At 40.8% G+C, this 27886-nt stretch overlaps 1 protein-coding gene across 4 annotated transcripts in view; it reads right to left on the reverse strand.

Annotated features, from left to right (window-relative positions):
- The window catches only part of rnf157 (ring finger protein 157), a 43538-nt gene that overhangs the window by 12321 nt on the left and 3331 nt on the right, over nucleotides 1–27886 (reverse strand). For all 4 annotated transcript variants that reach the window (XM_079577159.1, XM_079577161.1, XM_079577160.1 and 1 more), the window contains exons 2-16: nucleotides 21968–22086; nucleotides 15149–15237; nucleotides 14917–15066; nucleotides 13068–13185; nucleotides 12898–12964; nucleotides 12784–12827; nucleotides 11861–11908; nucleotides 11700–11771; nucleotides 10113–10272; nucleotides 9923–10035; nucleotides 8053–8279; nucleotides 7697–7793; nucleotides 6446–6554; nucleotides 2957–3165; nucleotides 2815–2877 (exon numbers count right to left, since the gene is read on the reverse strand). In XM_079577159.1, the coding sequence (XP_079433285.1) occupies nucleotides 2815–2877; nucleotides 2957–3165; nucleotides 6446–6554; nucleotides 7697–7793; nucleotides 8053–8279; nucleotides 9923–10035; nucleotides 10113–10272; nucleotides 11700–11771; nucleotides 11861–11908; nucleotides 12784–12827; nucleotides 12898–12964; nucleotides 13068–13185; nucleotides 14917–15066; nucleotides 15149–15237; nucleotides 21968–22086 (1685 nt within the window). The remainder of the gene's footprint in view (nucleotides 1–2814; nucleotides 2878–2956; nucleotides 3166–6445; nucleotides 6555–7696; nucleotides 7794–8052; nucleotides 8280–9922; nucleotides 10036–10112; nucleotides 10273–11699; nucleotides 11772–11860; nucleotides 11909–12783; nucleotides 12828–12897; nucleotides 12965–13067; nucleotides 13186–14916; nucleotides 15067–15148; nucleotides 15238–21967; nucleotides 22087–27886) is intronic.

The raw sequence follows: 27886 nt of genomic DNA on the forward strand, positions 1-27886 counted from the left end.
TCACAGGAATGAGTAAACAGTGTCTGCTTAAAGTAAAACCACCCAAATATTTACATGTTATTATAATTTTTCCGGCCATAACATTCACAGGAGAGCGTGGGATAAGTAAGTACACCCCCTGAATCTCGCTGAACCGCAGCCATTTTGTAAAGAGGAAACGTCCGAGTAAGTAGTAGCGCAGTAATACTTTTAGGAGTGAAGATATTACTGTGCGGACGTCGAAGTGCTCCTAAAGCCTCGGTCACAACCGGACGTACGACTTTTTGTTTGTGCGATTTCTGGCGTTTCCCAAATCGCTGCGTTTATTTTTAGGTGCTGAAGTCAGGCGGGTTCGTATGAAGTTTGTAAGAACCGCACACGCTCTGTACGTTGTGCCTTTGTCTCACAGATTACCCGGGTGTTTGGAGGGTGGAGGGAACAGCCTTTATGTTTCATCATTGGATACGAGAGAAGGCGCATGTTTGGGCAGTTATGACAAACTCCAGGAGCGAAAGCCACGGTTACATGTCTTATATTTAAACACTGTACATAGATATAAAAAAAAAAACTTTGGTGAAGCTGCTACGCTCACACCAGCATAACGCCTTTGACACCTGCTCTCCCCTCTCCTTCCCTTCCTTCTCCCCCTTCGGCATATTGCGAGAAGTTTTCGTGTGGTTGATTCACACTTGCCAAACAGGCAATTCACGAACGACTTGCACGACGTGTGTAGAGGACGAATGAGACACACATACGAAGTCCACAAGTGCGGCAAACAAAAGACACACGCGGGCCGTATACAGGTCCTTCTCAAAAAATGTGCATATTGTGATAAAGTTCATTCTTTTCCATAATGTAATGATAAAAATTAAACTTTCATATATTTTAGATTCATTGCACACCAACACCAAGGTAATCAGCCTGTGGCACTGCTGAGGTGTTATGGAGGCCCAGGATGCTTCGAGAGCCGCCTTAAGCTCATCCAGAGTGTTGGGTCTCTCAACTTTCTCTTCACAATATCCCACAGATTCTCTATGGGGTTTGGCTTGAGGGTGTCAATGATGGCCTTCTGGACAGCAGTAAGGTCGGCAGTCTTACCCATGATTGCGGTTTTGAGTAATGAACCAGGCTGGGAGTTTTTAAAAGCCTTAGGAATCTTTTGCAGGTGTTTCGAGTTAATGAGTTGATTCAGATGATTAGGTTAATAGCTTTTTTGAGAACTTTTTCATGATATGCTAATTTTTGTTAGAAATTTTTAGGAATTTGGGGTTTTCATGAGCTGTATGCCGGAAAAAAACCTAAACGCCCGTACAGTTTGTTTGACAAGTCAAAGAACCTCTGCGGTCAGTCTGCGGCTACAAAATAAGCACGACACACGCACGCTCTCTATGATTCTTGCGTTTTGTGCATGATAACAGGGGCGGATCTAGAGGCGTGGCACGGAGTGGCAGCTGCCACCCCAAGTAAAGGTATTGCCACCCCAGCTGCCAGCCCATTGATTTCAGCCAGGTTTTGTCCTTGTCAGGAACTGTCTAAATTCTAAATTAACCTGGCACTTTATAAATGCATTGTTTCAAGGACTACAACTTGCAATCCAGATCTTCCAAGCCTGATTCATTTAATAGTTTTTTTGGTCTATAACCAATGTTATGTCTCACATCTGCTCTAGAAGCTACTTGGTGCTTACAGAGGCTCTCTCAGTTATTGTATTTATTGACAGGAACAAAGAATTCTAACAACTTTATAGCTAAATAAGGAGCCATGTGCAAACTCCTGTGGCTCCCAAGTTGATGATTGATGAGTTTGAAACCCCCTATGGACTATGGACAATGCTGCTATTTGTATATAATTTTGGTAGATTCAGCCTCCATCTAAATGGAAAACGTTGCCTTGCAATCAAGCAAAACTTGCGTACCCCCGCTATAGACATTTGACATTGTAAAATGTGTTGCCTCCCCAGAAATTATCCCTGACCCTGCTTGCCACCCCGTGATTTTTTTCCTAGATCCGCCCCTGCATGTAAACCGGCCGTAGAAGCCCGTACGACCGGTTTGGACCATAGCTTAAGGCGTTATTGAGCCTTGCAGTGTAGTTCCCCTTTTTTTCCGCTTAGAAAATGGACATGTGTAATTTTCTGTGTACTTGTATCGTGTAACTACTCACATAACTGTACTTAAATAGGGGAAATGTGGAAGAGCTCGGTCGCTTCTAACTTCCCCCCCTGTTTGGCCCCATACACGACAAAAAGTAAATATCAAGCATTGGCTTAAATGACTTGAATTGAGGAAATGTTTCTTGTTTTGAGCGGTTTTCACTCATTTAGACACTTTTCCTGATCGGACCGAGTTTCCTTTGCTTGTTTGAGGACATTTCACACCAGTTCTAGGGTAAATCTCGCTTGAAATAAGAGAGTAAAATTGCCAATGAGATAAGACCAATTTTCTTACCCCATTGGCAAAGAAAATTACCTGAAATAAGAACGAAATGTATCGAAACGAGTCAGAAACATCTCATAACAAGTGAAATAATCTGGGACAAATGCCCAAGAACTTCTTATCTAGTCAAAACAACTAAAATTTGGATTATTATGCTCAAATTGAGATGTTTATACTGATCTAGTTAATTACTTTTTGCAGTGTAGAGGAGAGGAGGAGAGGCTACATGCTAACAAAATCTTTGGTCTTTTTGCGTGACTGAGGGCACGTGTAAGGACCAGAAAGGTACACATCAACTCGTCTAAGCTCAGGTAAGAACATATCTCAGAGTGAAGAGGTTCACCTGAGGTCCCTGGGTCTTTCTAATCCCGTGTGAATATATAATCCGTTGTGGCCTCACCTCTGAATCGTGCTCCTCCACCGCGGCTAAAGTGTAGTTCTGCTCCGGCTCCGCGGGAAACTCCTGGAACCAGAAACAAGAGAAAGTCACATGAATGTCCCGTTTCCCCCCCCCGTGTTTTGGGTCAAAGGAGCCCCCTGACCTCCTCCTGCTGCGACGGCCCGCGCTCGCTGTCCATGGGGGCGTCCTGCAGCTCCTCCTCCGCCCCCTCGTCCAGCGCCGCCTCGGGGTCGGGCCCGGCCAGGTAGGAGCCCGACATGGAGCTCAGGGTGTCGGTGCTGATGTGCGAGTGCTGCGAGTGCGAGGAGGCCATGGACATGACGGACGGGGCCAGGCTGCAGCTCACCGGCTCTGGGGGGAGCGAGAGGGGGGAGAGGCGGGGTCAGGGCTACGGGACGGAGAAGCGAAACCACTTTCAAAGCAACAGGGCTCCAGGTGAACAGCAAGAGAAATGACTAGAAGACAGAGGCATCAATCAGAGTCACATCTTCAGCTCCAGACTTAAAGGAACAGGCCTCCGTTTTTCCACACTGAGATATGTTCTCACCTGAGCTTAGACGAGTTGATGTGTACCTGTCTGGTCTCTGTGCGTGCGCTCAAAAAGACTAAAGACGTTGTTAGCATTTAGCCTCTCTCAGTGTATTCCTATAGCTCCAAACTGGGGTGAGTCAACTCGTCTAAGCTCAGGTAAGAACATATCTCAGTGGCCTGTTCCTTTAACCCCTTAACTCCCGCCTGAACTGAGAGGATCTTTTTCCTCAAGTCATCACATTTTTTCCCCATCATTTTTTTGTTGGGTATTCAACTCATTTTTGTAACTTTTTTTGTCATTTTTTTTTGTCATTTTTTATCACATTTTTGTCATTTTTTGGACCATTTTTTGTAATTTTTTTTTCAATTTTTTATCACATTTTTGTACATTTTTTCATCACATTTTTGTAATTTTTTGTCACATTTTTGTCATTTATCGTCAATTTTTTATCAATTTTTTGTCATTTTTTGTCACATTTTTGTCATTTTTTTGGTCATTTTTTGTCACATTTTTGTCATTTTTTCGTAAAGTTTTTGTCAATTTCTTGTGACATTTTTGTGACATTTTTGCAATTTTTTCATCATTTCCATCATTGTATTTTCGTCTCAGTTTTGTTGCTATTTTCACAGCTTTTTTCCAGAAGCTTTTTGATTGTGGCTCAGACATCAACGATGCGAAATACGTGGCGATGGTGGATGATAGACAGAATCTGATCTCAGAGCAGCTGAGATCAGGGGCTCTGTGTCTTGGTGAGATGTTGCCTTCAATAGGCCAGACTGTTTAAACCTCAAATTCCCTGGTTCTACAGTGAAATAGCCGATACGTGAGTCCGACGCCTGTTCCGTCTGCTCTTTACGGGAGAAACGAAATCGAAAGTAGTCTGTAACGTAGACCTGGGCAAAATCCGGCCCGCGGGATGATTCAGTCTGGCCCACAACTTCCACCCATCCATCCATTTTCTTCCACTTTTCCGTTTCCGGGTCGTGGGAGCAGCTGTTGGAGCTGCCCAGATCACACTGCACCAGCCCCCCTATGGCTCCTCCTGCAGGTGGTGGGTCCACAGAAGGACGGGCTCACGGTTCTACCTGGGCCTGTTGGTCTCTCATAAGGGGCTTCTGAACCGCTCTCTGTCTGACCCGTCACCTATAGGACCTGTTTGCCCTGGGAGACCCTACAGAGGCACGAAGCCCCGAAGTAAGTCTCTAGCCCATTCCTGTGCGGAGATTTTTTTTTATTACCAGAGTGCTCACTCCAGCCACTAGGGGGCAGATTAAATAAAAGGAAAGAATTCAACAGGTGTCCAGCAGAGGGCACTGACATAATGAGAGATCAGGATATTAACAACTCCTCAATGTATTTTCCCCAATCAAAACATTTTTTTTATTTTGGAGCTTTTGTTTATGGACCCCGGAGATACACTCCCCATATATTATACTTATGTCCCGATAAAGTTTGAGTTATTGTTGGTGCGGCTCCGACTCAATTCAGGCTCCTCATGTGGCCCCTTATGAAAAGGAATTCCCCCCCCCCTGCTTTAAAGGCTCCACTCAGGCTTCATTCAGGCTTTTTTCTGCATAACGTGAACAGATTCATCAGCACACCGAGAGAGGACGTCACACGGAACCACACGGGCGGAGCATTTCACAATAAAACACATGGCTCGTACCTGGAGGATATTTGAGAACAGGGACGATGATGGAAGAAGAAACTACCGCTTTATTTGGATAATATGGATGTTTGGTCAGCACAGGGGTGAGGCAGGAGCTGGAGTCTGAGATTAAAGGTAAGTAATGTTTAGTTTTCGAGGGGACATTGAAATGAGCCTGATCTGAGTGTTGATCTGCTCTATGGCGTGACTCAGGAACTTCTCGCGGAGCTGTGCTTTGGCGAGTCCAGCGCTGCAGTCATCATTTATTCATGAAACACGAGCTACTGCAGCTTTTAGACAAAAGCCCACAGAGTAATGCTCCAGAGTGAGCGGACAAAACAGGACAGGAAATAAACAGCAGCCAATTAAACGTGCGGGACGAGAGGGCGGCGAGTTCGCTGAAGCTTTGTAACGTCTGCACATGCGCCCTGTGGAGGTTTCTCCTCAGTGTTGAAAGTAACAGTGACTTCCATCAGTCAGAGCTTTAACCTCTTAACTCCCGCCTGAACCGAGAGGATCGTTTTCCTCACGTCATCAGATTTTTTCCCCATCATGTTTTTGTTGGGTATTCAACTCATTTTTGTAACTTTGTCCTTTTTTTGTAATTTTTTGTCACATTTTTGTCATTTTTTGTCAATTTTGATCACATTTTTGGCATTTTTTTTTTCACCTTTTTTTTTATTTTTTCATCATTTTTCTTTATCAAATTGTTGTCATATTTTGTTACATTTTTGTAATTTTTTTGTCACATTTTTTTCATTTTTTCGTAAATTTTTTGTCAATTGTTTGTCATTTTTTGTCACATTTTTTTCATTTTTTCGTCATTTTTTTTAATCACATTTTTGTCATTTTTTGCTACATTTTGGTCATTTTTTTGTCACATTTTAGCAATTTTTTTGACAATTTTTTATCAAATTTTTGTTTTTTTTTGTCATTTTTTTGTCACATTTTTGTCATTTTTTTTGTCACATTTTGTCACATTTTTGTCATTTTTTTCGTCTCAGTTTTTGCCACTTTTTCATCAATTTTTTGTCACTTTTTTGTCAATGTTTTCTCACTTTTTTTGTCACATTTCCATCATTGTTTTCGTCTCAGTTTTGTTGCTATTTTCACAGCTTTTCTCCAGAAGCTTTTGGATTGGGGTAAAGCCAAACCGGAGAAAATGGGAGTGGGAGTTAAGGGGTTAAAGTGAACAAGTCAAGCATAAGGAGCTTAAAAATAAACTTATTCTGGAGCCTCAGCTTTGATATGTTATGTTAAATAATTTGAAAATGTGACTTTAAGAATTAAACAGTAATGATGAAATGCAGGAGAAAGAGCAGGTGAACATCTTGCCTGGGGCTCCTCCTGCTGGCAGCTATAGGAATAATGTTCTTAAAAAATAACTTCCAGGTTGGATCCAGCTCCAGCCGCCTCCTGGACACGCCCGCACACCCACACTGAGTCAGTACCTTCAGGAGAGGTGATGGTGGAGGACAGCGGGGTCCCCGTGCAGCTCGACTGGTCGATGGCTCCAGACGAAGACAGGGTCACATTCTCGCTGTCGGGAGTCGCTCCGTTCTGAAATCACCAAACGTTTCAGTTCAGGGTTGGCCTAATGTGGGCCTGGTTTCTTTACTAAGTCCTGGTTTAGTTCCAGGGTTTGTTTAGTCCACTGGACCTGAGGGACAGTTCAGAGTTATGTTTGTGTGGCCAAATGGGAGAACTCTCTTCCAGATGCCTTGACGTTGCATGTGGTGTTCCCCAGGGATCAGTATTGGGCCCTGAATTATTTAACTTGTATATTAATGATAACATTGAACCCAGGAGTGGAGTTAATTGGGAAATGAAAAAGAAATGATGTACACATAAGGACAGGAAAAACCTTAAAGGAAACAACATTACATTTTATTAGTGGTGGGAATCGAGTTAATTACAGGTCTGTAGTTAATTAATCGCATTCAAAAAACAAAACAAAAACAAACATTTTTTGCACCTAAATTATTCAATAATTAGATAAATATGAGTTCAACAACAAATGTATTTATTATTGTTGATCTGTTTAGTTATTCAAGTAACGGAGGCAAAGTGCATTTATAGCTTTCAAGTGTTTTAGGAACTCTGATCACTCATGTAGCTTGTAGAGTAAATTAATAATAATAATAATGCCACATTTATATAAAAGTAAAAAATAAACAAGTGTTTAAGTGTTTAACAACTGCAGTAAACATAAATCAAAGTGTCATTTCTTATCCTGACGAGGGTTAGGGATATTGTGGCTCAGAGTGAGTTGGCTGGAGCGTTTGTTTGAGGCTAACGCTAACATTAGCATGGAGGACGTCTCTGTGTTTGTATTGTACATGTTTTACATTGAGATGGTATTTTAGACGTGAGTACCTACGGTGGAAGGAGAACTCTTTTTAACACGGCCTGCACACGGCAGGATATTTGTCTATCGTCCCATCAGGACGTTTTTAAAACTAAACTGAGTCCCAAACAAGCGTCTCCATTGCTGTTGTGGGCGGATGTGCGTCATATATACGAGCGTACCAGAAACACACAAATGCAAATAAATTCTGTAATCTGTAGTTAATTTATCAAAATTATTATTATTATCGCATTAGTCCCACCCCTACATTTTAGATGTTTCATGATTTCAAGATAATATACTTGAAAATGAAAGAAAGTGGAAACAAAGGCTGCAGTATTAGAAGTAATCTTACCTCTCTCGGGCTGCTGGTCTTTTTGTGCCGGCAGTTCTCCGACTCGGAGCTCTTCTCGTCCTCCTCCTGCAGCACTGAGGAATTCTGGGAAAGAGACCTGAAAATGGAGGACGAGAAAGATCAGATTTTGATGCTGTTGAGGCGAAATATGAGCCGATCGTCACTGCGGGGAATGCACTTTAGTTTAATGATTGAAAAATGCAGAATAGACAGAAAATAATCTCAAAGAAATGGTCGACTACTATCACTACACAATAAGATGTTTTTTTTTATTCAGGCGAGACTTCCCGCCGACTCAGTGAAGTCTCCGGCCGGAAACGTTCGGGATGAAGGGGCTGAATCGATGGGTGACTCACTTGGAGGCGCTCTTCTTCAGTTTGGGCTGGCTGGAGGCGCTGTGGTCCAGGGGGGATCCCGAGCGGGCCGTGCCCAGGGGAGGCTCGTTGTTGTAGGGGGGCAGCGTGGAGGGGGCCTGGCTGGGACCGCACTGCAGGCCCGGGGCCACGGACGACGAGGTCAGGGGCCCGTTCAGAGCCTCCAGCAGAGACACGGCCTCGTACCCGGGGGGAATGTGCTCCGACGCCTGGGACACGACAGGGAAAACATGGAGTCACCTCAGGAAATGCTAGAAACATGAGACAAGTATTTTCTATTTCACTATTAACAAAGTGGTGGGATATATCACAACTGAATATATTCAATCGCACTAAACCAGGGGTCACCAACGTTATTATTTCGGTATGTGTTTAAAATAAAGCTATTTTAATATAATATGGGGTCAATATCCTATAAGTGAACAGTGCACGTTTAAGTCTTTAGGATTTGTTTTTAACTGGTCGCCCTCGAACAACTTAATGCTCTTAAAGTAGCCCTCAGCTGAAATAAGGTTGGTGACCCCTGCACTAAACCTTTCGTGCTGGACCTAATTAACCTCTTAACCCCCGAATTAGCCGTCTTTATCCTCGCATTGTTGCTGTGTTGTGGTCATTTAAAAAAAACTTTTTCATTGCTTTATTTGCATTTTCATACATTTTTTGTCAAATTTATGTTAAATTTTGTCTCAATTTTTCGACACTTTTTTGCAACATTTTTGTCATTTTTTCGTCACATTTTTGTCCTTTTTTCGCCACATTTTTGTCACTTTTTTGTCACATTTTTGTCACATTTTTGTCACATTTTTGTCACATTTTTGTAATTTTTTGTCACTTTTTCGCCACATTTTTGTCACATTTTTGTCACATTTTTGTAATTTTTTCGTCACATTTTTGTCATTTTTTCGTCACATTTTTGTCCTTTTTTTGTCACATTTTTGTCACTTTTTTGTCACTTTTTTGTCCTTTTTTCGCCACATTTTTGTCATTTTTTCGTCACATTTTTGTCCTTTTTTTGTCACATTTTTGTCACTTTTTTGTCACATTTTTGTCCTTTTTCGCCACATTTTTGTCATTTTTTCGTCACATTTTTGTCCTTTTTTCGCCACATTTTTGTCACTTTTTTGTCACATTTTTGTAATTTTTTTTCACATTTTTGTAATTTTTTTGTCACATTTTTGTATTTTTTTTGTCACATTTTTGTAATTGTTTCGTCACATTTTTGTAATTTTTTTGTCACATTTTTATCACTTTTTCGTCACATTTTTGTCATTTTTTCGTCACATTTTTGTCCTTTTTTTGTCACTTTTTCGCCACATTTTTGTCACTTTTTTTTCCACATTTTTGTCATTTTTTTTCACATTTTTGTAATTTTTTTGTCACATTTTTGTAATTTTTTTGTCACATTTTTGTAATTTTTTTGTCACATTTTTGTAATTTTTTCGTCACATTTTTGTAATTTTTTTGTCACATTTTTATCACTTTTTCGTCATATTTTTGTCATATTTTATAACATGCGTATATATATATATAAATAATATATAATATATATATAATTTCTATTACATCACATTTTCACTGTCACTTTTTGTTGCATTTTTGTGACGCTTTTTTCAAGAAGCTTTTAGATTTGGGTAAAGCCAAACTGGAGAAAACATGCTCGTTTCAGATGGGGGTTAAGAGGTTAAAATACAGACTAATCTCCGGGGATCAGTCACTCATTTGTAAATAAGGATGAGGATCATCTTGAAGAACATCCTGGGATGCAGAGAGTGCAGCACAGACAGACAAACTAAAACACGGGTTTATTCCTGAAGGCGGGGCTTGTGCTGCGTCTGCCCGGGCGGCCTCTCACCGAAGTGTCCTCGGAGTCGGACGTCTGGGAGGTGATGACGGCGTTGAAGCTGGTGGGCGTGACCGGACTCAGCTTCTTCCTCATGGCTCGGATCTGCAGCAGCGCCCTGAACGCTGCGGCACAACAATAAAACATGACACCTGTGCTCTCACGGCGTCCGGCGGGCAGAGGGTCTGAGGGCGGGGCTTACGCAGTCGGCAGATGGGGCAGCAGTTGGCCTGGTACCTCAGCGTGTCTGCGCAGGCGTTGCACAGGCAGAGGTGTCGACACGGCAGGATCAGGGTGTCCCTCACGTCGGACAGACACACCACACACTCAGCGCTGTTATCGCTGATCTCGTCCTCCGACACCTGAGGCAAACACCGGGTTAGAGGAAAGTCACGTTTAGCTTTCGAGGGCGAGAAGGTGAACACGTGGGAAATTAAACTTAGAGACATCGATCCGAAGCTTTTGCTGTGGATCACGGATTTGACTATGAAAAACAAAAGGTGTTTTTATGTGAAAAACTGTCTCTATTTTCATGTCAATCTAAAGAATGTTTTATTCTGTTGATATATTAGTTACAAACATTTGTTCAGAGGGATTTCAGGGCGAGTCCTACCCAATTTGGTCTCACTATTCCCCACCGCAGCGTCTCCCCTTAAAGGGATATTTCAGGATGTTTGATAAAGGGAAGGAAAGTTTTCTTGGTGGAGGGACGATTTTTTTTATTGTAAACAGACCGGGGGCCGAAGCCGCTGATTATTAGCCCAAAGTAAAGCACAACACTGGAAACATGACCATCTTAAAGGAGAGAAATGACTTAAAATTGCTTGAATAAAAGTTCTTCTATGTTGAATTTCAGTCGGATTGAACTAATCCAAGATACAAATGCTACAGCGCCAACGGAACAAGAAGAAAACCCACTAGAAATCAGACAAATACTTGTTTTTCACTTGAAATGATACAAAATAATCTGAATTAAGAGAATAGCTATTACTAAAGGTTTTATCTCATCTAAAACCAGAACAAATCTACTCAAACCTTAGATTTAATCTCTTAATTCAAATAGATTCATGTCATTTCTTCCTTAAAACGATTATTCTTTTTCCAGTGCACTTCCTTCAAACACCAGTGTTGTACATAATATAAGACTTCATTGGGTGTATGGACAGTATTTCTGCCTTTTTTTCTCCCATTTAACTCTAATATTTTTAAAAGTACTCTCTGATTTGTGTGATAATGTTTCTCAAAATCATTTTGAGGGCCAGAGGTTCTGACGTTGCCGACCCCTGACATAGCGCCTCATTTCCTAGTTACCCAGAGTGTTGCTGATTTCTGGAGATATTTTTCTTTGTAATTCATGCAGTTCTTATATTTGAAGAGTTTCGTGGCGCTAGGCTAGTGCAAGGCTAGTGCATGTCTATGGTATCAGCTAGCCTGCATTAAAAACAGTGTGACCCGCTCCACAGAGCACCTGAGGCAAATCACTTATAACACCAGACTAACCATATAAATGTCTGTGTCCATAGAATAATGTTTGGAATATAACTGACCTGCATCACATGAATGATCGCATTTTGAGGGACTATTTTCTAGCAGATCACTCCGCCGCTGTGTAGCTTATACAACCACGAAGCTGATGCTGCTCAAATATAAGGTATTTTAAATGATTCTGATTAAAATGATGATGACTCCAGAAATCAACAACACTCTGGATAAATGAGGCCCTATGTCAAAAATCCTGAAATATCCCTTTAAGTTTGATCTTTTGAAAGAAAAGTCTGGTTCTCTCCACCTTTAACTCTTGGCTGTTGTACTTGTTCTCGATGCCGTAGATCTCCTGCAGAAGGTAACTCACTCCATCCACCTGCGGCAAAACAGCAAAGACTTTCACCGTAAGCGGCCTGGGTTTTCACAATAAAAGCACAGGAAGTCCTTTAGTTTGAAGGGACTCACCACTTGCTTCTGTTTGAGAGGCTTCACACAGTAACTCCCGTCCATGTGCTGCAGAGACAACAACGTCTTTAACCTCTTAACTCCCGCCTGAACCGAGAGGATCTTTTTCCTCACGTCATCAGATTTTTTTGCCATCATTTTTTTGGCGGGTATTCAACTCAATTTTGTAACTTTTTTGTCATTTTTTTTGTTCTATTTATTTTTGTCAATTTTTTGTCATTTTTTTGGTCAATTTTTTATCAAATTTTTGACATTTTTTTGTCATTTTTTGGTCAAATTTTTATCAAATTTTTGTCATTTTTTATTAAATTTTTGTCACATTTTGTCATTTTTTGTTGAATTTTTGTCCAATTTTTTTGTCCAATTTTTCTACATTTTTTTTCAATTTCTTGTGACATTTTGTGACATTTTTGCCACTTTTTCATCAATTTTTTGTCACATTTTTGTAATTATTTTGTCATTTTTTTGGTCAAATTTTTATCAATTTTTTATCAAATTTTTGTCATTTTTTGTCATTTTTTAATCACATTTTTGTCACATTTCTGACATTTTTTTGTCGCATTTTTTTCATTTTTTTTGTCAAATATTTATCAAATTTTTTCATTTTTTTTTCATTTTTTTGTCTTTTTGGCCATTTTTTGTGACATTTTTGTGACATTTTTGCCACTTTTTCATCAATTTTTCGTCACTTTTTTGTCAATTTTTCGTCACTTTTTCATCAATGTTTTCTCACTTTTTTGTCACATTTCCATCATTGTTTTCATCTGAGTTCTGTCGCTATTTTCACAGCTTTTTTCCAGAAGCTTTTGGACTGGGGTAAAGCCAAACTGGAGAAAATGTGCTCGGTTCAGGTGGGAGTTAAGGGGTTAAAGCTTGTTTGAACAGTTTTAACACGACGACTGTGAGACTCGTGTGAACTTTACCTTTTCGAACGTGGCGAGCAGAATGTGCGTGTGGCCCATGTGTTCTGCAGAGAAAACATTTGTTAGAGGAGGTTTTTGTTTGGAATTTCGAACTGCGACGTAATATAAAAACACCTTCTCCCTCGTCGACCACGGCCTGCACCACCATCGGGAAAACCTCCTTGTCCATGTCGAAAACCAGCTACGAAACAGCAAACACGGCGTGAAGTTATGACGTTGAACAAAGCGACTCCTGACTGCACTGACTTCCTGCAGTCCGACAGTCGTAAAGCTGAGAGTTTTACCTCCTCGTCCGCCCACTCGCTGAGGTTGACCGTGTGCGAAGGTAAACAGAACTGCTGAGAAACTCCTCGCTTAAAATGGACGGTTTCCGACTGAAGCGAGCCGTCCTGAGGCAGGTACCTGACGCAGAGGAAACTGTGCATTAGAAACAGCAGTAACTCCTAAAGACTTCCCCGCTCACTTCCGTCAATAACCTTTAGGAGTTACTGCGCGGACGTTTTACTCCTCGTATCATTACGCCTCACAATATAGTCCCCCTTTTTATCTGCTTATAAAATCGACACATTACATTTCTGTGTAAATATACTTCGCATGAAAACACTTCACGTAACTTTATTTAAATAGGGAACACGTGGAAGAGCTTGGTAGCTTTTTTGGAGCTATATGACATGTGGGAGAGGCTGCGTATGTGCTCTGTTTGCCTGGCAGAGCGCACGGACAAAGACCAGACAGGGATATATTAACTCGGCTAAAGTGAGGTAAGAGCATATCTCAGTATGTAAAAACGGTGGCCTATTCCTTTAAAACCGTCTAATGCACGGCTCCTCGTTGTTTAATCCTTACCTATTCCATTATCCTGTAAGTCTGGACTTCCATTGATCTTTTACTCCAAGCACACGTCAAGCTAAAGCTACAGCCCAAACTGCTTACTGTGGCAAGTCACCCTCATAACGACGATACATAATAATACAGCTAATCAAGAGCTAACGCTATCCTGCATCATTTGTAACGATGCAGACGGGCAAACTCAACAGCCTGAATTAAAAAGCCTTCTCAAAGTTTGTCATGTTTGCTTTGGCTGCAAAGTCTATTGATAGATTTGGTTTTAAATAGCACTTTTCACCACTCACTCACTAAATTCCCCCAGGCTTCACCCCGTTGTTTCCCAAACGGTCTCCCATCCAAGCACTAAACGGGCTTTTCCTGCTTGGATTCAGATCTGACGGGATCAGGCCGAGCAAAGGCGTGATGTGAGTTCAGGCAACGTCAGGCCCGCGGGCCAAATCCAGCCCCCCGGCATAGTGATAATAATAATAATGCACAGGTTTTATATAGCGCTTTTCTGGACACTCAAAGACGCTTTACATTGTACTATTCGTTCACTCCATACTCGGTGGTGGTAAGCTACTATTGTAGCCACAGCTGCCCTGGGGTAGACAGACGGAAGCGAGGCAACCAGTCTATGCCATCAGCCCCTCCGACCACCACCAACCACTCACTCACTCACTACATTTGCCCAGGCTTCCTGGTGTTTCCAAACGGACCAGGCCCTTCCTGCTGAGCTTCCCAGATCTGACGGGATCAGGCCGAGCAAAGGCGGGACGGCCACAGCACAGCTTCTCTGGACCTCCAACATGATCACAACAGAGATCTAAACACTGTTGAAACACATAAAATATTTGTATTTATGCGTTATATCTTTAAAAACTTCCACAAGACCTCATGATCTCCTTGTTTGATCTTTATCCCCCCCCATACCTCACAGACCTCCTATAACGCCACCGCCCATCCCGTCAGCTGAGGACTTAAACCTCCTCAAACCCATCACCAAATCAAAGCACTGAACCTTGGGGGCCGAGCCTTCGCCATCGCCGCCCCCACCCTCTGGAACTCACTCCCCATCCACATCAGAAACTCAGTGGCCACTTACAAAAAAGCACGACTGAGAATCTGGCCAACCCTGGCATAGTTCATATTTCAGTCCCTCAAATGCTTCCAATTTTTGTTCCTGGAAGCCCCGAAAGGAGGGAAGGACTTTATTTGTATGTGGCTTAAGTTCTGGGACTTGACTGGGACTCGGGCGGCTCTCAGGTGAGACCGTCATGAGGACTGTGGACTTGAGGCACTCACTGGGGCACTCCGTTGTGCAGCTCCTCCACGGCCTGGTAGTAGATGGTGATGGCGACCTGAGTGTCCGAGTCGAAGGTGAACTCCACGTTGTAACAAGCTCTGCTCTGATTGGCCGCCTCGTCGCCGGGCAGCTTCAAGTCCTCGCTGCATCTGAGGAACAAAAAACGGCACAAATGAGACCTCGACTTGGGTCAGGATGTCCGCCGTGAGGGTTTGGGATTGAGTTCCTCACCGGACCAGCCTGAGCGTGTCCTTCCTGATGTTGATCAAACTTCTCAGAGTCTTCACCGGTTCATGAGGAGGAGGAGCGGCGTACGGGAACTGCAGAACAATCAAACATCAGTCATGGTTCAGCACTGTTCAAACACACTCCTCTAAACCCTTTTGAGAATCTGTGTGATGTGCTGGAGAAGGCTTTGCGCTGTGGTCACACTCTCCCATCATCAAAACAAGCTAAATGTACTTTGTCGCTGAGCTCTGCCCGTTCTCAGCGCTCTCGGTGTCCAGTCTCTGTCTCTCAAAGCCACGTTTCCCGTCTCGCTTTGACCCAAATTCCCCGAGGTCCGTCTGAGCTGTCAGTCTCTTTAGAAAACCTGTGATTTGCAGTTTTTAGTGGAGCCTCAGCAACAAAAGCACCGAGCGCTGTGAACTGTGGAGCCGGGTCAGGAGACGAGGTCAGGAGACGAGGTCAGGGGACGAGGTCAGGAGATGGTCCAAACAAAAGCTTTTTTCAACCACAGATACTGGCACTGGAGACACTGTATGGACTGTATAGAACTTTATGGACCTGAGTCTGAAATAAAGATTGTGGCAAAAATGTGATAAAAATGTGAAAAAATGTGATACAAATGTGATAAAAATGTGACTAAAATGTGATGAAAATGTGACTAAAATGTGATGAAAATGTGACTAAAATGTGATGAAAATGTGACTAAAATGTGATGAAAATGTGACTAAAATGTGATGAAAATGTGGCAAAAATGTGATAAAAATGTGATAAAAAAGTGACTAAAATGTGATAAAAATGTGACTAAAATGTGATGAAAATGTGACTAAAATGTGATGAAAATGTGGCAAAAATGTGATGAAAATGTGGCAAAAATGTGATAAAAATGTGATAAAAAAGTGATTAAATGTGATAAAAATGTGACTAAAATGTGATAAAAATGTGATAAAAATGTGATAAAAAAGTGACTAAAATGTGATAAAATGTGACTAAAATGTGACAAAAATGTGACAAAAATGTGGCAAAAATATGATAAAAATGTGATAAAAATGTGACAAAAATGTGGCAAAAATGTGATAAAAATGTGGCAAAAATTTGATAAAAATGTGATTAAAATGTGGCAAAAATTTGATAAAAATGTGACTAAAATGTGATTAAAATGTGATAAAAAATGTGATAAAAAAGTGAAAAAATGTGATAAAAAATGTGATAAAATGTGACAAAAATGTGGCAAAAATGTGATAAAAATGTGATAAAAATGTGACTAAAATGTGATAAAAATGCTGGCTCCTGACTGTAAAGCACTTTGGGCCTGATAAAGGTAGAAAAGCGCTTTATAAGTTCATTTACCATTCCTCACATCACTTCTATGAACCCTTCCATTCCCAAAACATGCTTCCTTATTAATCCATCATGGCCCAAACAAAAGCTTTTTTCAACCACAGATATTGGCACTGGAGAAACTGTATGGGCTGTATAGAACTTTATGGACCTGAGTCTGAAATAAAGATTGTGATAAAAATGTGACTAAAATGTGATGAAAATGTGGCAAAAATGTGATAAAAATGTGATAAAAAAGTGACTAAAATGTGATAAAAATGTGACTAAAATGTGATGAAAATGTGGCAAAAATGTGGCAAAAATGTGATGAAAATGTGGCAAAAATGTGATAAAAAAGTGACTAAAAAGTGATAAAAAAGTGACTAAAATGTGATGAAAATGTGGCAAAAATGTGGCAAAAATGTGATAAAAAATGTCGCAAAAATGTGATAAAAATGTGATAAAAATGTGATAAAATGTGGCAAAAATGTGGCAAAAATGTGATAGAAATTTGATAAAAACTAAAATGTGATAAAAATGTGGCAAAAATGTGATAAAAATGTGATAAAAATGTGATAAAAATGTGGCAAAAATGTGATAAAAATGTGATAAAAATGTGATAAAAATGTGGCAAAAATGTGATAAAAATGTGATAAAAAAGTGACTAAAATGTGATAAAAATGTGACTGAAATGTGATAAAAATGCTGGCTCCAGACTGTAAAGCACTTTGGGCCTGATAAAGGTAGAAAAGCGCTTTATAAGTTGAGTTCATTTACCATTCCTCACCTCACATCTCTTCTATGAACCCTTCCATTTCCAAAACATGCTTCCTTATTAATCCATCATGGTCCAAACAAAAGCTTTTTTCAACCACAGATATTGGCACTGGAGAAACTGTATGGACTGTATAGAACTTTATGGACCTGAGTCTGAAATAAAGATTGATTGATATTATACAAGAGATCGATGATTATCCATTCAGCCCCATTCATAGTAATGTTTCCATGTGGTCTGTGAAGTTAACATGGGGGCTCAATCTTTTAACCTCTTAACCTCCTGCCCGAGTGCATTTACTCCAGCTGAGGATTACAGAGCTCATTTGAAAGCTAAGACCTCCGAAACAAATCTGAGCTTCTTCCTTGTTATGATCGTCACAGATTCGTTGTGGCTTGATGACAGTTACATTACACTAGCACAAAAACTAAAATGCGGCCAAAATGAAATGAAAATGTGACAAAAATTTGATGAAAAATTTGATAAAAAAATTTGATACAATGTGATAAAAATGTGATAAAAATGTGACAAAAATGTGGCAAAAATGTGGCAAAAATGTGACAAAAATGTGATAAAAATGTGACAAAATGTGATAAAAATGTGACAAAAATGTGCTAAAAATGTGATGAAAATTTGAAAAAAAATGTGACAAAAATGTGACAAAAATGTGACAAAAATGTGATAAAAATGTGGCAAAAAATTTGATACAAATGTGGCAAAAAATTGACAAAAATATGACAAAAAATATGATAAAAATGTCCAAAATTTTGATAAAAATGTGATAAAAATGTGGCAAAAATGTGGCAAAAATTTGATAAAAATGTGATTAAAAAGTGGCAAAAATGTGACAAAAATGTGACAAAAAATATGATAAAAATGTCCCAAATTTTTGATAAAAATTTGATTTAAAAAAATGTGATAAAAATGTTAACAAAAGTAAGGAAGCTTTGATAGTCTTAGCTTTCAAATGAGCTGTTACTCTGGCCTATACGCAGTGAACTTTCAGATCAAGAACATGTTAGATTTGGGTAAAGCCAAACCAGAGAAAATGCGCTTGGTTAAGACGGGGATTAAGAGGTTAAGCAGTGCTACATAGAAACCCTGTTTACCAAGTGTCTTTTGGAGTCACCTCTGGCCACCAGATGGCGCTATTACAGCAATGCCAGCTCCCCGCCATGAGGACCAAAGAGAACCGCTTTTTCCTCCAGTGTCTGCTACACTGGTGCATGAATGAGAGGGAATGTGTGACTGGCTCCTGACTGTAAAGCACTTTGGGTCTGATAAAAGCGCTTTATAAATTGAGTCGATTTACCATTCCTCACCTCACATCTCCTCTATGAACCCTTCCAGTCCCAAAACATGCTTCCTCACAGCCACCTGGGGCTGGAGGACGGCCCCTCTCTCTGCACCTCGTGACATCAGCAGGAGGAACAGATGGTTTTGGGCGTGTTTCTGGTGAAAGAACAAACATCACAAAGCTCCGGTTTAGCTCAGCGCTCGTGTCTCTCCCGCGCTGCTCTTCGTCTGTTTACGTTCAGGGCCGGGACTTCTCTTAAACCAACACTTTTGACTCCCTCCTCCCGTCTCTGTGGGTCAGTGTTTTCCCTGCGAAACTGCCCGTGCGCTCGGAGAACTCAGGATGTGGTCAGGAACCGGCGGATTCTAACTACAGACCTCTCTCTGTGAGGAACATGTGAATTTGGGCCTGGATGCGTTACACCGCCGCGCTGAACAAATAAACCTGGGCCGTCACGGGAAAACCAGGCGGCTCTGAGCGAAGCTTTCTGTGTTATCTGGATTCAAAACACACTTACGGCTGCACTACAGGGTGAGCAGCCATTTTGATTCACTGTGCTTTACTTAGAGTGACCCGGCGACCCAGCGTACCCAGTCCCGGTTTTCAGCCCTGTGTCCCATGTCCCCATGAATCACCCAAAACCATTGATTTGTCCCAGTTTTACACACTTTCGGATCCAGGTGTCTTGTTTTTTTTCCACCAGGGCCCCAAGCAGCTTTTCTGAACCTTAACCCCTTAACTCCCACCTGAACCGAGCACATTTTCTCCAGTTTGGCTTTACCCCAGTCCAAAAGCTTCTGGAAAAAAGGTGAATGTGACAAAAAAGACAAAAAATGACCAAAAAAATGACATAAAAAAGACCAAAAAAATACAAAAAATGTGACGAAAAAATGACAAAAATGACAAAAAAAATGACATAAAAAAGACAAAAAAGTTTAAAAAAAAAGACAAAAAATGACAAAAAAATGGACAAAAAAAATGTGACCAAAAAATGGACAAAAAAAATGACAAAAATATGACAAAAATATGACAAAACATTACAAAAAATGTGACAAAATGTGACCTAAAAAAATGACAAAAATGACAAAAAATGACATAAAAAAGACAAAAAATTTACAAAAAATGGCAATAAAAAACATAAAAAAGTAAAAAAATGACAAAAAATGACATAAAATGTGACAAAAAATGTGACCAAAAAATGACCAAAATTGTTGAAAAAAGTGACAAAAAAATGGACAAAAAAACAACAAAAATGTGACAAAATGTGATAAAAAAATGACAAAAATATGACAAACAATTACAAAAAATGTGACAAAATGTGACCCAAAAAAATGACAAAAATTTGATAAAAAACTGATGAAAAAATTACAAAAATGTGACAAAAAATGACCCAAAAAAAATACAAATGAGTTGAACACCCAACAAAAAAATCATGGAAAAAAATCTGATGACGTGAGGAAAAAGATCCTCTCGGTTCAGGCGGGAGTTAAGAGGTTAAAACAGTGAACCAATAACCAATGACTCTGCAAAAGTGCCCAGATGTTGCTCCCATAAAGTCTGCAGCCTGATGTTTCATAAAGAAAGATACAACATTACGACATCATCTGAAACTGGAGCTGAAACTTTTTTATCTCTGACTGAAATAACTGACCTCCAGATGTCTGGGACGGAGCCGTGACGTGTGCGTTTCCCGGACGGCGCCTCAGAGCGGAGTCTAGACGCCGGTACAGCGGCGGGGCCTCGCTCTGGCCCCGCGGAGAGCGCTGTGTTTATTTATGTATTGTCCCTTTGTCCTTGGTTTGATCGGAGTTGCGTAATCTCAGGAGCCGGGACAGATGGGAGCACAGACCGCCGTGTTTGGCTCCGATGTGAGAATGGATCAGGATGGACGGATTTCAGAGATTTTCCATTTTCAAATTGAAAGAGACGCTGACGGTGATGAACAGTAACAACAGTGGGTTTAGTGGAGATTTCTATATCGAGCTTCACAGCCACCTGGACGGGGCCTTTCTGTGTGGAGTTTGCATGTTCTCCTCATGTCTGTGTAGGTTTCCCCTCCCACTAAAACATGTACAATAGGCAAGTCCTCCAGCCAGGTGTGTCTAACCAGAGTGGAAAGATCTCAAAACGCCATTTACGTGGCTCCGTCTCTGCAACTTTTACTAAAGCGATGACATCACAGCTCAGAGTGGTGTCTGTGAAATTGGGGGTGCAAGTCCTTATGCTACTTTATCCCATGGTCTGGGTGAATACTGGATTCTGATTGGCTGGTGCATTATTTTGGTATAACCGCACACGTCGTCCGGTAGTTAAATCACTGGGATGTCACTCCGCTGTGGCGTCGCCATAGCAACGCATGACACAGCTGAATCAGATAAAGGCGGAATTAGTGACTGACAGGAACGTATGAGATGGATTTTGTTTAATTTCAACGTTTTTGGCCAAAACCAAACGTTTGCTAAATGTTTGTAGAGGAGAGTGAGCAGCTAGGTTAGCTACTGTTAATAACATATGAGCTTTACATTTCTATTGAAAACGGTTAAGGCTATTCATCATTTTCAGGCGTACATAAAATGATCCTGCATTGAAGCATATTTGTCTGGATTAGTAAAGTCAAACATAAAAGTTTCAGTTGGGGGGCCCAGGTGTGAGCGACTCCACCGCAGCTGTTTCCATAAACAGTTGAGCTGGTTGAGCTAGCTTTAGCTTCAGGTTAAACAGCGTAAAAGTGAAATAACTCCTGCCCACGAGTGCCGCATATCGGTGTTTCCTTCCAGGGAAAAGTGTTTCCGGGTTAGTCCTGTTGTGTTGTGATTCTGTGCTGATGTTGTGTCGTTGAGCCTGACTGAGATCCTCGTAATAGCTGCGGAGAATGACTCGCTCTGAGACCAGCCTTCAGTGACCGGCTAATAACCCACACAAAATAGTCCTGTAGTCTGGCAGATTTAGTGACTTTAGTCAATGAAACAAACATTTATTATAAATGTTACGTTTGTGGGACCCTGGTATAAGCGGATTAAACAACGAGGAGCCGCGTTAGACGTTATAATGCACTTCTTGACTCTGTGTCGTGCGTTATAACCGTCTAATGCACGGCTCCGAGTTGTTTAATCCTTACATAGTGAATAAAGGGTTTCTATATATCGCAGGGAGTCAAGCCCTGATGACCTGCCTGCCTGGTCATACTCTAATCTTTGGCTGTTGCGTCTTCTAGCTTTGATTCTCGCACATTTTCTGTGGACATGTTTCCATACGTTTCTGCAATGTCAAAAGATCCAGTGCTGCATTCATTTTGCTCTATGATCTTGTATCGATGAAGGGAGAGTCTGACCACTGTGCAAAGCCTTCTCCAGCACATCCCAAAGACTCTCAAGGGGGTTAAAGTTTAGAGTCTGTGGGGACGATCCAGCTCACGCTCTCGCGGTTTACTCACAGCGACAGGTCTCGAGCCGAGGAAGTTGAGGTCGGTGTTTTCTCCAAACAGATAACCTTCTGGATGAGTGGAGTCGAACTTCTCTCCGCCCATGATGAAGTGGTTTGCAAAATAATTACCTAAAAGCAAAACATTCATTATTGTCTCTGTCATTAAAGAAAACACATCCTGCAAAATCAACCTTGTTTTGTCTGAGCTTTAAACCATGTTATAACCTTGTTCTCTTGTCAAAAACAGACCTGGAGTAATGCATTATCGAGAAAATGGCCGATATAGGGTTTTCTAAGGCCGATGCCGATATGCACCGCCGATATTGTTGTCCGATATTTCCAAATGTCTCGTCTGTAATCCCGTGTATGAAGTGTCTAAACATGTGACTTGACTCTCTCCATAGAGGACCCTATGCTAAAGTGGCTATGATAGTTAGCATCAGAGGTCCCTATGCTAAAGTGGCTATGATAGTTAGCACCAGAGGTCGCTATGCTAAAGTGGCTATGATAGTTAGCACCAGAGGCCCCTATGCTAAAGTGGCTATGATAGTTAGCATTAAGGCTCCTTTTCCGAACTCCATCCTAACCGACAGCCCAATTCGGACGCTTCTTATCATGGCGGACGCTGAAGCACATCCGGTTTCCAATCTGCTCGTTTCGGAAGGGGCCACAGTTTTTAGTGATTTTCTGGCGGACTATAAACATATTTATCACACACCAGTAAAGTCAAGCCAAAATCGGGTCCACTTAGATGTTTTTTTCACAGCAGATTGTTCAAGAGAAGCAAAAAACAGCACTCTATCTAACTTAGCATGAAGCTAACGTTAGAATTGTCTGTTTCTTTACATATTTATGGGCTGTTGAACAACTTAACTCCTCTCCATGTGTCTGTCTCTTTGCTTAGCAGAAAAATATGTTCATCATTTAGCATTTGTTATAGCCTGGCTAACGCCAGACTAAAGTCACAAGTGATATTTAGTCTGGGGGTCACCAATTCATTTTCTCAAAGGAGAGGTGTGGTTTACGATCGTCCATACTCGTTTATTGGGCACTACGAATGTCTATCATGCGTCTGCACGAGGCCACAGCCAATCGTATCATCGTATCCGATGACGTATGACGTATCCGCTGTAAACTTTCGAGTTAAACTATTTAGAACAAGGCCTAAAGCTTGAGCGAAAAATACCATTGTGTCTGCTGCTATCATGTTTGATCCGTAAAAAAAACTTTTTTTTTTTTTAACAGTAAATAAACTACAAGCTTCCGTATACCAAAAAGCTCGTCATCATCTTGCCGTCCCTCCTCGTTCTATGATTGGTTCCCAAATCCACGCGAAAATTTCAGCCACGGTCCCCAGGCTGCTGTGCAGTTCGAAATGATTCGAGCGCACACAGCAGTCTGGGGTTAGCAAGGTTACATTTGTTAAAGTAATGGTCGAGAAATGGGAGAATTACATTTTTTCTCTTCTTTGTTTTCCCCTCTGTCCTAGCCTGATAAACCACACCCACTTTCTTTCTGCACGAAAGAAAGTGGGTCTGGCCACGCACAGTAGACAAGTTGTTGATTGGCGGCTAAGGCCGAACCAATCACGACCGTCACAGAGAAATGAGAAGGTTACGTCACTCGCTGCACCTCTATGTTTTTAGTTCAATTAACGTTAACATCAGCCAAAACTAATCATGGAAGAAGTAGTCAAGGATTTTGCCTCGCGTTCTCCGCGTGAGTTTATATTCACTTCATATTTTTTTAATTGGACACAGCTGTCGTCACATCCGCTAACCGCTAATTGGTTTATTTCACTGACAATCTGTGCGCGTTCAAACTGCTCCAAGTGCTCCGTGACCAGACTCATTCCCTGCGTGGACTGGACAGGGCAGAGTATGGCAGAGCCAGGCAACCTCTGACCATATATAAGCATTGGGTAATTCCAAACATGCCGCCTGTATCACTTTCGGTTCCAGAGACATCGGCCTTTTATCGGCATTAAATCGTCCGATCCTACAGAGAAGACACTGAACAGTTTTTATTCCACGTGATAAAGTCCGGATAAATGATGAGCCACGTCTGCGTTTTGACAGCCGAGTATTCTGACCTGACAAAAGCAACATGTTATCTCACCGCCCAGAATAACACACCTGATGAAGGGAAGGCCTGTTATTTGCAGGTATGGCTTGTGGTTCACCCGGTGTCGTCCGTAATAATAACAGGTAGAAAGCTCTAAATGAACGGTTTGCTTGTATCGCGGCGGCGTAATGGAGGTTTGGGAGGTTAAAAATACGCTCCAGACGTCGCTAGGTCCTACGAATTCAGGCTAAAAGAATACCTGATAGCTACAAACAAACAGAATGATCTCACTCGGTGTTAGCAACGAGCAGCTTTGACTAAGCTCCAAGCATTTACATTGAGCGGGCTAATGCTAACTAGCCGACTTGCTAACTGTCCACATACGTTAGGATCAAACACCGCTTTGCACAGAACTTCCTGCTACCTAGTTATCCAGAGTGTTGTTGATTTCTGGAGATATATATATTTTTAATTCATGCAGTCCTTATATTTGAAGAGTTTAGCGGTGCTAGGCTAATGCTAGGCTAGTGCATGTCTATGGTAACTAGTAGCCTGCATTAAAAACCTCTTCAAAATCATGGGCTCGTCCTCCAAACGTTGCCATATCTGATTTGTAGAAAGCTCCTTTGTGAATTCCACGCGTAGCAATGCGGCCGCAGGTAAAAAAACTAGTTCCGGTAACCGATCAGATCACTCCACCAGGAAGCTGCTCAAATATAAGTTATTTTAAATGCAAAATGGTCAAATTAAAAAAACAACACAGACATTTATATGGTTAGTCTGGTGTTATAAGAGATTTGCCTCTGGTGCAATGACTGTTTTTAATGCAGGCTACTAGTTACCATAGACATGCACTAGCCTAGCTCTAGCCTAGCATTACTAAACTCTTCAAATATAAGGACTGCATGAGTAAAAAAAAAAAAAGAAATCTCCAGAAATCAACAACACTTATAACATAACTAGGAAATGATAGTCAAAAATACTGAAATATCCCTTTAAGGTTAGGTGTAGGGTTACTTTGGAGTAGTTTAAGCTAGCGTTGACCAGTGGAGGTGACGCCAGGTGCATCCACACCCTTCTCCAGCAGGAAGTTCTGTGCACAGATCAGATCCAAACCATAGAAATAAAAAGGAGAAGCGACGTTTGATCCGAACGCATAAGTCCGAGAGACTTTTCATTGTCTGTTAGCATTAGCCTGCTCAATGTATTTTTCCTATAGGCGTTAGCATTAGCCTCAAACATGGCTAATTATGAACGATCCAGATGCTTTCAGCTGTCAACCCATCAGCCACTTTACGTACAGATCTTCTGAAATCTTACTTTACATACAAATTAGCATCTAAAAGTGTCCTCTGAGCTAAATGCTAACTCATATGCAGTTAGGTTTCTGCTGTTTGTGGGTCGGACACACAACCAATGGCCACTAAACTTCATCTTATAATATGTTAATGATAAAGAAACCACTGAAATTACATAAATGCCATGAAACGGTTAAAACATTACTCGTATGCCATTACTCCATTGCCTCCCTATTTATTTGTATGGGCGACAGAGCGTTCAATCTCAATCGGGTCCGGGATTCGACGGCTAACAAAATGTGAGCGCTGGAAGCTAAAAGCCTTTCTGTAATTTATCATATCCGAACTGCGCACTCTGAGACGTTTCTGTAAATTGATATTCCGAGCTGGTGACCGTCGGTCTGCTTTCTCTCTCGCTCTGGCTGGGAGTATCACCTCTCACAGTTAATGTACATGTGCCGATGGGTGTGTTCATTCGCCTCAATAAAAATGCCTTTTACACTATGCAATGCAATGGCAGCGAAATCAGATGAACAAATCCAAAGTCTTTTCTCAAGGACGTTGTACAGTGTTAGCTCAATAATGTCAGTCTGTGAATTGTGTGACTGTTCATGCTGCTGCTCAACTCATTTGTCAATATCTAAGGTTATTACAGGCTTCATATGAACAATGAGCGAAATGAGACCTTAACCTCTTAACTTCCGCCTGAACTGAGAGCATTTTCTCCAGTTCAGCTTTACCCAAATCCTGTAGGCCAGTGTAACGCCTCATTTGAAAGCTAAGATCTACAAAACTCATCTAAATGGATCTTTTTCCTCACGTCATCAGATTTTTTTTCCGTCATTTCTTTGGGGGTATTCAACTCATTTTTGTAATTCTTCATTTTTTTGTCACTTTTTGGTAATTTTTGTTATTTTTTGTAAATGTTTTGTCACATTTTTGTCCTTTTTGTTTGTCTTTTTTGTCTTTTTTGTCATTTTTTTGTGTGTACATTTTTGGTCATATTTTTGTCGGGTTTTTTTTGTCTTTTTTTGTCATTTTTCCGTCAATTTTTTGTCACATTTTTTTCTCTTTTTCATCAATTTTTTGTCACTTTTCGTCACATTTTTGTCATTTTTTTGGTCATTTTTTGTCGAATTTTTAACACATTTTTGTCATTTTTTCGTCATATTTTTGTAAATTTTTTGTCACGTTTTGGTCTTTTTTTGTCATTTTTTCGTCAATTTTTTGTCACTTTTCGTCATATTTTTGTCATTTTTTTGGTCATTTTTTGTCAAATTTTTATCACATTTTTGTCATTTTTTCGTCAATTTTTTGTAAATTTTTCTCACTTTTTTGTCACATTTCCATAATTGTTTTCGTCTCAGTTCTGTCGCTATTTTCACACCTTTTTTCCAGAAGCTTTTGTATTGAGGTAAAGCCACATTTATTTATTTAGAGAAAATGTGCTCGGTTCAGGTGGGAGTTAAGGGGTTAATACAGGGGTGTCCAAAGTGCGGCCCGGGGGCCAAATGTGGCCCTCAGACCAATTTATGGTGGCCCTCGGCCTCTTGCTGTATCGGTACACATCACCAGAGATGGACCTTTTTATTTGAAATGTAATAATTCTATACAATTCTAACTGAACAACTAACATTTTATTGTGAGACAGAGCTGGCATGAAGGTTTTAAGCTTAAATAGAGGTATGGGGCACAATTTAAACCTCTGCTAGTCAAAGGTTTTGTGGCACTAACTACTGATCTACGGCCCTTCACCCCGTGTACACTTCAATATGCGGCCCTCCTTGAAAAAAGTTTGGACACCCCTGGGTTAATATAACGTACACAATACAATGCATCCAACAGACTCACATCCATTACTAATACTTTCACATAATAGTGAATAAATGGATCCCTAAAGGCATTTAAAGAGAAAATATGACTTATTTAGATGGAAAACATCTGTTGTAAGTGATATTCACCATTATTTGTATTTTGAAGCTACTGACAGGAAGTGACATAGAGGTAAAGTTCCACAGCAGTTTGACTCACTTCCCATTGACAAGATATGGTCGGCACGGCAACTGTTTAAAAGTGTTTGCCTCTATTTATGTCACTTCCTGTCAGTGTCCAATCAGGAAGTGAAACTATAAACATCACCAAAAAAAACTGGGTTACATTTCTTTGCAAAATCTTCAATATGTTTTAGTAAAAAATGTGTCTTATGTGTCATATGCACTTTAGGATCATAGTCAGATCAACTGAACTACCAAAAATAAAGCATTTCAAGTGAATTTGAATTGACTCTGTGCATAACTTCAACTCATAACAACGCCGCCCAAGAAGTGACTTCCTGTTTTGATCCAGCACGCCAAAATAAAAGCAAACAGCTCGTCTCATTGATTAGTTCAGCAGGTACTTGCAACATTACAAGAATATAATTAAATATACTCATTTTTAGTGTTTTGTCTGTTAATAGTTTGGCAGAAAGAAAGTTGAACTAATGAATGAGACGGTGCTTTTATTTTGGCGCGCTGGATCGAAACAGGAAGTCACTTGTTGGGCGGCGTTATTGTTATTTGAAGTTA

This window comes from Gobius niger, assembly GCF_951799975.1.
Source record: "Gobius niger genome assembly, chromosome: 19".
NCBI classification, from domain to species: Eukaryota; Metazoa; Chordata; class Actinopteri; order Gobiiformes; family Gobiidae; genus Gobius; species Gobius niger.